The sequence below is a fragment of the Chelonoidis abingdonii genome, chromosome 21, assembly GCF_003597395.2.
Source record: "Chelonoidis abingdonii isolate Lonesome George chromosome 21, CheloAbing_2.0, whole genome shotgun sequence".
NCBI lineage: Eukaryota > Metazoa > Chordata > Testudines > Testudinidae > Chelonoidis > Chelonoidis abingdonii.
This window is the reverse complement of record NC_133789.1, coordinates 7,690,389-7,703,471: the sequence shown is the minus strand read 5'-3', so window position 1 is coordinate 7,703,471 and position 13,083 is coordinate 7,690,389. Positions and strand designations below refer to the sequence as shown.

The 13,083-nt window shown below is 57.9% G+C and overlaps 3 protein-coding genes across 4 annotated transcripts in view; 2 read left to right on the top strand and 1 right to left on the bottom strand.

The window, feature by feature from the left end:
• G6PC3 (glucose-6-phosphatase catalytic subunit 3) overlaps nucleotides 1-11,667 on the bottom strand; it is a 147,534-nt gene extending 135,867 nt beyond the window's left edge. The window contains exon 1 of the mRNA XM_075059619.1: nucleotides 11,659-11,667. The gene's annotated coding sequence lies outside the window, so the exon portion shown is untranslated. The remainder of the gene's footprint in view (nucleotides 1-11,658) is intronic.
• TMEM101 (transmembrane protein 101) overlaps nucleotides 1-13,083 on the top strand; it is a 134,558-nt gene that overhangs the window by 88,888 nt on the left and 32,587 nt on the right. The gene's annotated exons all lie outside the window — the stretch shown is intronic.
• The window catches only part of MPP2 (MAGUK p55 scaffold protein 2), a 35,603-nt gene continuing 26,992 nt past the window's right edge, over nucleotides 4,473-13,083 (top strand). Inside the window, exons 1-2 of the mRNA XM_032791515.2 lie at nucleotides 4,473-4,806; nucleotides 10,957-11,075. Of these exons, the coding sequence (XP_032647406.1) occupies nucleotides 4,725-4,806; nucleotides 10,957-11,075 (201 nt within the window). The 5' untranslated portion in view covers nucleotides 4,473-4,724. The remainder of the gene's footprint in view (nucleotides 4,807-10,956; nucleotides 11,076-13,083) is intronic.

Below are 13,083 nucleotides of genomic sequence, written 5' to 3'. Positions count from 1 at the left end.
CCCTCGGATTGTCTGGCTGGATTTTAGAAGCGCCTGCTTCTTCTCTCTTGTCAGGAGGATGGTTTATTAGCGGGGTTATGGGAGAGCACCCCAGGAGCTTTCTAAACCCACTGGATGGGGCCATTCATGCCCCAGAGAGCTCACTGTTCGTTCCTTGTGCTGCAGGAGCAGCTGGCTACTGGCGGGGAATGGAGGGATAAGTGCCCAAGTAAGAGGAAGGATGGCTAAATGGTTAGAGCACTGGCTTGGGTCTCAGGTTCAATCCCCAGCTCTGCCACATTCTGCATGTGTGACGTTGGGCAAGTCACTTAAGGCCAGATTTTTAAAGGTATGGAGGCGCCTAACTCCTATTGAAACCGATGAGAGTTAGGTGCCCAAGTACCTTTAAGAGTCTGTGCCTGTCTGGGCCTCAGTTCCCCCATCTGTAACAGGGGCCTAGGAGGATAAATACACTAAAGATGGCAAGGCACTCAGAAGCCACGGAAATGGAGCTTATAGGCATATGTGAAATGAACGACCTGACTTCCGTGCCGGGAGCTGCGTTTTTGGGGCTGCAAAGCTCGGTCATTCAAACAGAGGTGCCCTGATTATTCTGACTTGGGGGGACGGGGCATGCAGGGCACCAGGCTGTTCTGAACGCTCGCCCCCTGTGAGGTGATGTGGGTCAGCTTCATTGTAGGGGACGAGTGGCTGGGAGCCTGATTTCCTGCTGTCTCCCCGTCTGATCCCCTCTGCCTCCCCTGGAAGGGGTAGAGGTGATGCCGTGGTCAGGGGCTGGCACAGCAGGTTTTGGCTGAGGTGAGATGGAGGCTGGATTGGTAGGTGCCTTGGCTTCTCTGCCATCAGTACAGCTGGCTGCGGCTGCAAAGATCGCTTCCCCTCCGCCCGCTTGCTGGGATGTGGGTACTGACCGACTGCACCGCCTGCTCGCTGGTGTCTATGGAAACGCAGCTGCAGAAATTAAAGAGTCCGCCCAGAGATTCTGGGCTGGGCAGTACGAAAGCATCTGTCCCTGTTGGAGTGGGTTACCCCCCCAGGCTGGGGCGGGGGGGATGGGACAGAATGGGGCCTGAAGATGGGGAATGTGATCGGGAGGGGGCAGTGGGAGAGGAGCAGTGCAGGGAGAAAGGGGGGGGTGCCATGGGATGAGGGGAAGGGCTTTGGGTGAGTAAGGGGGATTCAAGGTGGGTGGGGAGTTGAGAGGGAGGATATGCATGTGGGGCTGCCCCTTGGGGGCATTGGGAGTCCAATCCGGGGCCCGTGTCTCTAAAAACCCCAGTGCTCCACCTCAGGGACAGGCGCTTGCGCTGCTCCCCTCGGAGTGTGGGGATGGGGACCTGGGGACAGTCCCCCTGCTCCTGATTGGTTCTGCTGGCTGCACCCCTCGCTCTGGGCTGCATCTCTTCTCTCTCTCGGGCTGGCTGCGTATCCTTTGTTGCTAGTAAATGCAAAGGGGTAGGGGTGTGTGTGTGTGTATGTGTGTGTGTGTATGCACAGCTTCTGCTTCCTACTTCCCCGCCTCTAACCCTCTTACATTTAATTAAACCTCTTCTCTTTAGCTGGTGATTACATTGTAGGCCAGGCAGGAATCCTGGGGCTGCGCTCTAAGCCAGTTAATGGCACACCCCGGCCATGGGGCTGGGCCAGATCCCCAAGGCCAGAGGAGGGCACTGGGAGCGTGTGGCTTGGGGAACAACAGGTGGGCACATGCCTACGGGTATGTGTGTCTGGCATGGGGTGTGCACCTGTGGGGGCATGTGCCCGTGCACCCAAGCATGAGCACACGGCTGTGCACCAGAGTGTGGGCATGTGCATGCCCGTGCACCAGAGTGTGGGTGTGAGCGCACGGCTGTGCACCAGAGTGTGGGCATGTGCATGCCTGTGCACCAGAGTGTGGGTGTGAGCGCACGGCTGTGCACCAGAGTGTGGGCATGTGCATGCCTGTGCACCTGAGTGTGGGTGTGAGAGCATGGCTGTGCACTTGAGTGTGGGTGTGAGCGCACGGCTGTGCACCAGAGTGTGGGTGGAGGGTAGAATCAGGGCAGCATTTGAATGGGAGACCTCTCAGGAGCAGCCCAGACACTGCAGGGAATGCGGTAGTAGGCTCAGTAGGGGGCGCTCTGCCCTCGGAGCCAGTGCTGACCCCCGTGCATGTGGCTGCTCCATCTAAAATCTAGGCTGTTTCCTAAGGCAGGTGCCTCCATTCTGCCCCCTGTGGTTTCAGCAGGGCGCTGCTATGTGGCGCTGCAGGGAGCTGTTAAGCAGTAACTGTGTTCCACCCCAGCACTGGCTGCAGCTCAGTAATGGTTGTATCTTGCACAGAGGGGTCCCTTGGGGTGAAACAGCTGGAGAAACACAGAGAGGGTTGAGTGGGGTCTCAGGGCCTCTGTGTAAAATGAGGCAGGACAGCCTGTGGGTCAGGCACGGCCCTGGGACTTCTGGGGAGACCTCCTCTGCACAGACTCTCAGTGTGAGTACACTTTGGTCTCTCTGTGCCTCTGTTCCCCTTCCCCCTCCCGCTAATTGGGAGAGCAAAGCCCAGGGGTCAGTGTAACGGCAGAGTGCTGGGGGGTGTGAGGTCTTTGGGTGCTGGGTTTGGCACAGGAGCGGCAGGTACCCATGTCTGACAATGGCCAGACAAGCAATCGCCAGGCTCCTCCACCCAGAACCCCAGTAACCGCATGAAAGGCGGTCCTTGGTGTTAATGCTCTGAGCCAGTTCCGACAGGCTTCTAAGGGTTTATCCCAGTCTCAGCATTCTGTTCTCTCCATCCCCCCCTTACCCCCCAGGCCAGTCATGGCTGGGAAAGGCTGAAACTGGATGAGGCTGGGGTGGTTCGGGGTAGGAGCAAGGGGTGAGTGAGAGTGAGTTTCAGCGCTGGGGCAGGAGAGTGGGGTGAAGGCTGGACCCCTGAGAAGCAACGGTGGTGGGGAAAAGATCCGGTGGCGTATGGGATGGCGTCGGCTGAGGTGGGTGAGGAAGGCGGTTAGTGGGGGATGGTCAAGGGATCAGCTATTAGGGGTTGGAGAGGTCGGTCGTGGTGGGAAAGTGGAGATGGAGTTATGGCTGGATGGATGAGGAGAGGGGTTGGTTGGGGGATGCGTTAGAGTGGGAATCTGAGGTGGGAATTATATGGTGAGGCAGGGTGAGAAGGTTCAGGCTGGATGGGTCAGAGGGTTGGGTTGGGGCTTGGGTAAGTGGGATCTGAAGTTGGGATTGTCATCAGGTCTGTGGGGCTGGCATGAGGTCTGGTGGTGGGAAGAGACTGTGCAGGGAAGCAGGGGTTTGGGGAGGCTCAGGCTAGGTGGGCGGCGTCGGACGCTGTCCCTGTAATTTGTAATCCTTCCTGGTTAACGTCCTTGGATGTAATCCCTTCCTGCTGCCATGGCAAGAGGATATCAAAGCGCAATTGCGCATGGCCCGTCTTAAAGGGTTAAGCACCATCCCTGCCCGGGCGAGGGGACTCAACCGTTCCTCTCCCACCTGCCAGGTTCGCCTTGATGCACTCCCCGCCCCCTCTCCTGTGGTCCTGCTCATCCCCTGCCGCTCTTACACCCCTTCTGGCAGGAAGGGGTTAATAATTCAGGGGGTGCATGAGGCTTACCCTGTGCCCCACTGAGAAAGGGGCAAGGGCAGGGAAGGGGCAGGGGGGGCAGAGCCCTGCGGGCAGGCTAAGCTGGGCGGGTCCTGGGCTGAGCTGGACATGGGGGATATGGGGGGCTGGATGTGTGACCCTGTGGGGGGGGGGGGTTGGGTGGAGCTCTTTGTGTGTGTTTTGTGTAGCTGTGTGTTTGTGCACCGTGTGGAGCTGTGGTTGTCAGTATGATCAGTTGTGTGTGTGTGTGCTGGGTGGGGCTCTTGTGTGTGTGTATTTGTGTGGCATGTGAAGCTGTAGGGGCCAGTGTGATCAGGTGTGTGTGTGTGTTACATGGGGCTCTGTGTGTGTTTTGTGTAGCTGTATGTTTGTGCACCATGTGATGCTGTGGGGGCCAGTGTGATTGTGTGTGTGTGTTGCATGGGGCTCTGTGTGAGTTCTGTGCATCGTGTGAAGATTGTGTGTGTATTGGGCTTGATGGACCTTTAGTCTGACCCAGTCTGGCCGTTCTTAGGTTCCTGGATCTAGCAGGAGGACCCAGGAACCCTGGCTTCCAACCTCCCTGCTGGAACCCGGGGGAGATAACTGGCAGTAGAACCCAGGTGCCTTCTGCAACTACTAGGCCATGCTCCCACGGGCTCAGAATAGAGTCCAGGAGCCCTCCCAGTACTCTGCTGTATCCATTAGGCAACACGTGGTGCTGAGAATAGAAACCAGGAGTCCAGTTCCCGGTGCCGATCCACTCACTGGCGGGCTTTGCATTGGCTGGCAGGCCTCTCCAGGTAGGAGGACTGGTAGGGTCACAACTCCCCCTTAGGCGTCTGCTCTCGCCCACCTTTGCCATCTGGTGCCAGCAGCACCAGTGCCAATCACACTGCTGGCAGCCGAGCTGGCTGATTGGCTGGCATTTTGGGGAGATGCCTGGTCTTCTCTCCAGCCAGTGGCTTCTGCCTCCTCCGCCCTTCCCCGCGCTGCGAAAGCGTCGGGCTCAGCCCCATCCATCACCTGGGCGGGTGAGCTGTCAGGGCAGTGGGATCTGGAGACGGTCGCCGTGGCAGCCTGCTCGGGTACCCGCATCTCTGAGCAGCAGTGCGGAAAAGCCTGTCTCTGAGCATCCCTGACCGCAGCCATGAGCAGCAGCTCCGCCAGTGGCGTCTCCTTAGAGGGGATCTCGCTGGATTCCTCGGAGGAGTCCGAGCTCCGCAGGGAAGGTAGGGATTCTCCGCCCCAGCAGATGCATGGCGGGGGCGGGGGAGGGCAAGGGGAGGCTGCTTTTGGCATCATGAGGGGAATTGGCTCCCCCCGTGCCTTCCCTGCTGCCCCCCGGGCTGTGGTCTGAACTGAGCTGCGAGTGAGATGTCAGAGATGTTGAGTGGGTGGGGTGGGGGAGAGACAGGAGGCCAGCGATGGAGCAGCTAATCCCCCAGCAAAGGAAGGAAAAGGGTCACCGAGATGAGTGGGAAGCAGGGGCTGTGCATGAGCCAACCCTGGCCCCAGGGGAACCACTGCCCCTCTCCCATTTCCCCCATTGCCCCTTTCCCCTAGGGGTGGAAATCTAGGTTCTGCCCACCGGGAATGGGCACTGGGCAGGTGGGTTGCTGCAGGCTGGGGTCTTTGCCCAGATGGCAGCTCTGCCTGGAATTTGGGGGGCAGGGAGGGGTTGGGTCTCTGGAGGGGGTTGGTCCCCATCTGTCATGCTTTTCCCATCCCTTCCAAAGAGATGAATGGGGGGAGGTATTCCCTCCCCCTGCTACACAATAGCTGATCTCTGGGGGTGTGGGACAGATCAGTTCAGCTCTCCCCAGCTCTGTATCGGCACATGAAGGCACTGTTGCTAATTGGGGCCTTAGGGGCTGGGACCAGGGTTTTGGGGTCTCCCTGTGCCCCTGGCTCACCCCGGGGTCTGTACTGGGGAAGGGGTTCGGTGTATATAGTGCAAGAGCTGGGTGCCAGCAGGGGCCCTTTACTTTGCTGACCAGGGCATCGCTCGCCCTGTGGGTGGCTCTATGCACACTAGGGTGCCCCCATTGGCTCTGGTGGGGTATCCCTGTGGGCGGGAGTTGGCCTGTATTTATTAATACGGGAGTTTGAAGGAAGGAAAATTGGGTCCACATCTCTGATCTCCAGTGAAATGCACTGGACTAAAGGGGCAGGCTGGAAATAAATGATTTCCCTTGTGTTTAGACAGTGGTTTATGAATGGGCAGATGCAGTGCTGGGAGCAGCTGCCTCAGGGGGTCCCTGAGGTGGTGACAGAAGGGGGCTGGCATCCCCGACTGGAGAGTGGTACGTACAACAGCCTCAGAGAGGAGGGTGCTGTGGGATGTTTCTCTCCTTGGCCTTTCACCTCTGAGACTCTGGGATTGACATCCACCAAGGATCGATCCCTGCATCAAGGTGTCTGGCACTGAAAGTCTGGGGCCTGGGTGGCCTTGGCACCCACTGCACTGATGGACACAAGGAGAAGCGGCGCAGGCTGAGGGATGTGCTGGCCATTGCTTCCAGAGACTCCCATTGCCCTGGAGCAGCGATCTGCGGCCAGTGGGAGCCGCGATCGGCCAGACCTGCGGATGGGGCAGGTAAACACACCGGCCTGGCCCGCCAGGGGATTTCCCTACACAAGCGGCGACCCGTTTGAGAAACCCTGTTCTAGGTCAATGCAGTGTCAGTATTGACGCTGCGTAATGATATTTTCTCTTTCATTATCTATCTCTTTCCTAATTGTGTTGGCTTTTTGGACTGCTGCTGCACAGGGTGGACACTGCCTTGCTCATGTCAGGACTGTTACTGCTTTTGGGAGCTGTCCCACAATGCCCCATGCGGCCAGTACAATCAAAACAAGCGCTCCTGGTGAGGAGACGTGCCACTGACACGAGCAGCGCCGTGTTGACATGCACAAGCCATGTCGTTACTGCGCCGGCTGCACGCTGGCCTAAGTTCGGTTTCTGGAAGACTGCGGCTCCTGTGCTCCCCAGGCCAGAGATGCAATAGGGACTGATTGCTGGGAGGGTGTGACGCCTTAGCTGGCTGGTGACCCCTGCAGATTAGAGCTGCTGCTTGTTTCAGAACTGCCTCTGGGTTAACCGTGTAATGGCAGGACTGTCAAAATGCCGTTGTGCTGAGCCGCAGGGTCTTGCTTCTCAGCCTGTGTTCATTGAAACGTCTCTGCTCTTCCTTTATGTGGAAATCCGGCTCCAGAGAGCAGGGCCGCCCAGAGGATTCAGGGGGCCTGGGACTGGGCCGGGTCTTTGGCCGCAGTTCAGCAGCAGGTCCCTCTTGGAGGGAAGGACCCGCCACCAAATTGCCGCTGAAGAATGAAGCAGCAGTGGTAGAGCAGCTGGTCGCGGCTTTTTTTTCTTTTCCCTGTCACTTGCGGCACTTGTACTCGCCGGGCGGCGCTCTGAGGCTTTGGCAGTACTTCAGCCATGGGTCCTTCACTCGCTTCAAGTCTTCCGCTGCACTGAAGGACCCACCGCCAAAGACCTGGAGTGAGTGAAGTGCCCGCTGCCGAAAACCCGGAGCGGCTCGTGGGGCCCCTGTGGGGCCTGGGGCTTGGGGCAAATTGCGGCCCTGCCAGAGAGTTTGGCATGGGGGCAGGAGGGATAGCTCAGTGGTTTGAGCTCTGGCCTGCTAAACCCAGAGTTGTCAGTTCAATCCTTGAGGGGGCCATTTAGGGATCTGGGGAAAAATCTGTCTGGGGATTGGTCCTGCTTTGAGCAGGGGATTGGACTAGATGACCTCCTGAGGTCCCTTCCAACCCTGACATTCTATGAGGGGCACACATTTGCCCACACCCGTGCCCACATTTCTACCCGGGCTCTGTAGTGCACACGTTGTCACCCACTTTGCACTGATCTCCCACATATACATGTGGAGGCAGAGCTAGTGCATGTCTCGACCTCACACTCCAGCCTGTATGTTCAGACACCTGCATGCAGATACCCCGGCGCTGGCTTAGGCACATCCCTGCCCAGACTCAAAAACACATTTGCACGTGCAGCTACATGTGTGTGCACTTGCACGCCTACATCCGCTCGCTGGCACCTTGAGAGCCTGGTCATGCACCAGCACCCCATTGTGCGAGGTGCTATACTAACCCAGAACAAAGTCACTACCTGCTCCAAGGCACTTGGTGCATGTGTATGCGTTCGCACATGCGCCGACTCTCAGATCTGTACTGTCCATCCCTAACGCCGTGTGTGTTCCCCCACCCCATTGGCTTGCACACAGATGTGTTTATTTCCCCCCAGCCTCCAAAAACATTATTTTTATTCACGTTACCATAGCAACTGAGATGGGCAGGCCCAGCGGGGTGATGTCCCTCCCCCAAAGAGCTTACAGTGTAAAGGGGAAACTGAGGCACAGCAAGGGAATGTGACTCCCCCAAGCTCACCGGGAATAGAAGGCAGTCCAGTGCTCTACCTGCTGGACAACACTGCTTCTGTTCACAGCCGTCTGTCTGCCCCCAGCCTCTGCTAACCAGAGTAGGGTTACCATGATGAATACAACCATCTACAGGGGGAATGTTCATGGATGCTCTGAGTGTCCCGCTCCATCCTCTCTCCTTTTTCTGCACACCCTGTCTCCTGGGCCCGGGCACAGCTTGCCTCAGCCAGCAGCTCCGTTCCCCTAGCTCCTGCAGGGTCTGTAAAGAGGAGCTGCCTCATGCTGCCATCCTGACTTGGCCACCCCCCACAGCAGGAGCCCAGGACAAGAGTCTGATCCGCTGAGCATCACCCCCCCTGGAACGTGGGCAGCACGGAGCAGTAAACAGCCTCCAGCCTGGCTGCTCCCTCCCACCCAACGACGATCGACTGCTGTGCTTAGTGGCTCGGAGCCAAATCTCTGCGTCGTTTCACTTATTAATGAGCTCGGTGGATGGGGCATTCGGGGACAGACGCTCGTCACTTGCTGCCTTGGTGGCTTGTTTGTGGTTTGGGCACGTCTTTTTTTGGTGGTAGTGGGGAGGGCTGATCTGTTCCTGAGCAGTCAAGGGGCATTGCGAGGTGTTTTCCAGTGAGCCAGCTGGTCCAGGCTGCGGTCCTACCAGTGACCCCCAAATCCAGGGTTTCTCCCATAATACCCCCGATTCTAACCCCTGAGGTGGATCCGCCTGAACCCTGGATTCCCCACCTCACCCCATAAAGGGATCTACCAAATCTGGGCTTTCTCCTCAGGGCGCCCCCAACTCCTAATGAGATCCCCCCAAATCCAGGATTGCCCCTCACCCCACCCGCTCACTTGTACCTCTCCTAGGTTCTGCCCAAGCGTCGTATTTCCTTTCCCGACCACCTCCTGAGCCACTGATTTTCCCCCCCGCCTCCACCCTTCACAAAAAAGTTGCTATAAATATTCCAGCGTGTTTAATATTTAACTCCCCGGCTCCCCCGAAGGAGATTGTTGCTGGGCAGAGTCCAGGTAGATTGTAGGGGCTGCTTCTTCCCCAGTAGGGCTATCGCCTGGGGCGGGGAGCTCACCCCAGGAGGGTGAGTGATGTGTGCTTGGAGTCAAGGGTGAGTCCTGCCCTGGTCCATCAGGGGCCGTGCAGCTTCCTACATTACCCTGGCATCCAAGCTCTTCCTAATCTTCAGTATATTTACCCTCATCACATCCCTGTGAACCAGGGCAGTGCTGTGATCCCCAGGTTACGGATGGAGAACTGAGGCCCAGAGAGACCAAGGGGACGTCTACGCTGTCATTAGACATCGTGGCTGGCTCGTGCTGGCCGACTTGGGCTCGTGGGGGCCAGGGTAAGGGGCTGTTCAGCTTGGAGATCGCTTGGGCTTCAGTCTGAGCCGGAACACCCACACCTCAATCCCTTAGCACGAACCTTGCGAGCCCAAGTCGGCTGGCATGGGCCAGCGGTGGGGGAGTAATTGCAGTGTAGACGCACCCTAGTTGACCCACCCAAGGTCATGCAGGGAGTTTGTGTCAGAGCAAGCACCCAAGCCAGCACCTTAACCATTGGGCCATCAGTGGAGATGGGCCTCACTCGAATCCCCCTGGACCTGCCTCCTTTCTGCTCCAATCTGAGACCACCTGCCCCTTTCAGAGCCCTGGAGCCAGTGCCAATACCCTTAAAGGGACAGGATCCTGGGGGGTGGCAGCATCTGTTCCTCGATTAGGGTCACTTCTCAGCAACCCGGGAGCGAGCCGGGCACGTGGGACAGGGCAGGAGGCCGCTGAGTTGCAGATGGCAGAGCCTGCGGCTTGTTCGCCCTTCCCATCCGGAGTCTCCACCCTAACCCATTCCTACAGCCACATCCGCCTCCCGCCCTCCTGGGTGGTGCTGGGACATTCTTGGGTATTTGTTTCTTTAAGGGGAAAATGCACCATCGCCAGTTACCAGCTGGAGTGGTGGTGGAAGAGTGGGGGATCTCATGGCTGACTGGGTGATCAGCCATTTGCCTAGAGAGGGGGCAGGGCAGGGGGCAGTGGTGATGAAGTGGCCGCGTTTTAGGGGGTTAGGAAGTGGCCTTTCTCCCAGGGGTCCCAAAGCAGAATGACTTTACTCTGACCGGTCTCGGGGTCACACTGATTGCCAAATTTGGGGTCAGGAAGGAATTTTCACCTCGGGCAGGTTGGCTGGGACCTTGGAGTTTTTTGCCTTCAGATTGGGGAGTGGATCACTTGCTAGGTTCATCTGGGCGTCTCTCACCTAGTCAATTCCCTGCGGTTGCAGGGGGCTCAGGCTCCGGTGACCCCGTGGTCTCTCCCGTTCTGTGCCTGGGGCACACAACAGTTTAGTCTGCTGAGGGCTGGCTAAAGTGGAACTCAAGTCATTGGGCTCAGGGCATCTATCTGGGTGACAATGGCCTGTACCTTACAGGAGGTTGGACAAGATGAGCTAATGATCCTTTCTGGCCTGAAATGACATACTCCTTATTGGCCCGATGGTGTCTCAGAAGGACAGGGACCCAGGGTGGGGGAAAGAGGGAGTGTGTGTGGGGGGCTGCCACTGAGACCTCCCCATCCCCCGTCCGTTTGCCAGCACCCTGCCCCAGCAGCTGATTCTGGGCAGCTACGTGGCTGATTCTTCTCTAAAGATGGTTGCAGCTTGGGATGGAGTGTGCCAGGCTGTTGGTGAGTGAATCCTGCTGGTAGGGTCTGGGTCAACTTTGTGCGCTGGCAGAGGCAGGGGTAGGGGAGGATCCATCCCTAATCTCGTCCGCAGGGATGGATTCTGTGGGCTGGAGGAAGAGCGGACCCTGAGGGAGTTTATGTGATGGGATCGGGTCAGGGGCAACAGAGGTCACCCGGCCCCTTTTTCTTCTCCTCCTCCCTCCGTCTCTGCCCCTCTTGTGCTGGGATTCTCTTGCTTCACCCTGCCTCTTCTCCGCCCACCCCCCTTTCTTCCCCCAGCCATGCAGCAGGTCCTGGACAACCTGAGTGACCTGCCCAACTCCACCGGGGCGGCTGACCTGGATCTCATCTTCCTCCGAGGCATCATGGAGAGTCCAATAGTAAGATCCTTGGCTAAGGTACAGTTGCACGGGGCGGCCGGGGAAGGGGCGGCGGCTGAGTTTGAACCTGCTTTTCCGGATCAAGTGCAGCGTCCCCTGTCCCCAACCTTCCTGCTGCAGGCGCCTGTGTTACAAAGTTGTCCCTGGCTCTCCTTGGTATTCCCTGCCTGGCACCCCCATTTCCATGGGTGGGCTGGGGTAGCTGCTACCAGGCAGGCTCTGATGGGTGTGCCTGGGAATACGGGAGCAGCTGATGTCTCGCCTGGCCCCAGCTGTAGTGATATCTCCCCTGCACTGGTATAGAGGGTCACCATCTCCTGTGTCCTTGGACTGCAGCTGGGCTCCCCTAGGCCCCTTGGCCAATCTCATCCAGCTCCAAAGTGCACAGGTCTAGAGCCGGGGGTCATGAGCGTGGATGCGTGTGCAACGCGTGTGTGAACGTGTGGCGTGTCAGCATACGAGTTGATTGTGTGGGGGTGACGCCTTTGTAACTGGGAGGAGGTGGTTGGGAGACTCTGCTAGGAGGTGTGTGTGTGTGCGCGCTGACTGGTTACACTTTGGTGCACACTAGTTACGTGGGTGGGTGGGTGTGCACTCGCACCTGTGTGTGTGTGTGCGTGCATGTGTGTGTACACAGACGGGTGCCCGCCTGTGTGCTGGCTCCAGTGTGTGGGTGTGAGTCTGTGTGTGACAATATTATTTTTAGTATCCATCTGTGCATCGCTCCCCTGGGTGCCCAGGCAGCAACCTCCCACCCTGCCAGCCCCCGTCACTGGCACCAACAGAGCGGGAGAGGACAGGCACCCATTCAAGCAGGCTAAAGATGGGCTGGATTGCTGGGCTGCTCCCAGGCTTGGGCTGCCGGGGTTGCGCTGGGGGCTGGGTGCCGAGCATGGCAGGGGGGCTGGCGATGCAGTGCTGGAGGCACACGCCAAGGGGTTGGGCGCACTCAGGAGAGGGAGATTTCTGCTCCCTAGAAACGCCCCCACTCTTCTTTCACCACTTCTCTGCCCAGACCACCCCCTGCCTCTCCCGCAGGAGTAGTGGCTGGAGGAGGTGTGTATACCTGCCTGGATGCTGGCGTGTGTGTGTGTGTGTGTGTGTGTCCACGTGTGGCCGCCTGCGATCTGGCTTGTGTGTTGTGTGCATACCAGCACTTCTGTGTGTGTGTGTGTGTGTCAGCAATGTGCCAGCTGGATCGTGGCTTGTGTGTGTGTGTGCTGTGCTACCACTCTGTGTGTGTGTGTGTTGTGTGTCCAACGTGTGCCAGGCCTGACTGCTGGCTGTGTGTGTGTGTGTGCATACCAGCACTCTCGTGTGTGTGTGTGTGTGTCAGCATGTGCCAGCTGGCTGCTGCTTGTGTGTGTGTGTGTGCGCATACAGCAACTCTGTGTGTGTGGTGTGTGTGTCACGTGTGCGCAGCCTGGATGCATGGTTGTGTGTGTGTGTGTGTGTCCACGGTGTGCCAGCCTGGATGATGGCTTTGTGTGATGGTGTGTGTGTGTGATGTGTGTGGGCTGGTCGTGCGCGCTATACCGAACACTCGTGTGTGTGTGTCTGTGTGTGTACGTCGTGCATTGCCAGCATGTGGTGTGGTGTGCATTACCAGCACTCTTGTGTGTGTTCGTTGTGTGTGTGTGTGTCCACGTGTGCAGCACTGGAGATGGCTGTGTGGTGTGTCATGGGTGTGTGTGTCTGCGCGCGCATACAGTTACCTTGGTTGTGTGCTACAAGCACGTTGTGTGTCGCATTAATGTGAATGTGTTGTGTGTGCATACCAACCGATGACGTTGTTGCATGGTGATGTTGTGCTTATATCCAGGAACTTCTTGTGATGTAGTATGCTTCGATGTGGAGAGTATCTGCGTGTGCATGCCAGCACTATTGGTGTGTCTGGCATTGTGTGCATACCAGCACTGTGTGTGTGTATGTGTCTGTGTGTTGTAACGTGTGCGCCAGCGACGTGGTGTGGTTTGTGTGTGTGTTCGTGCCATACCAGCATGTGTGTGTGTGTGTGTGTGTTGAG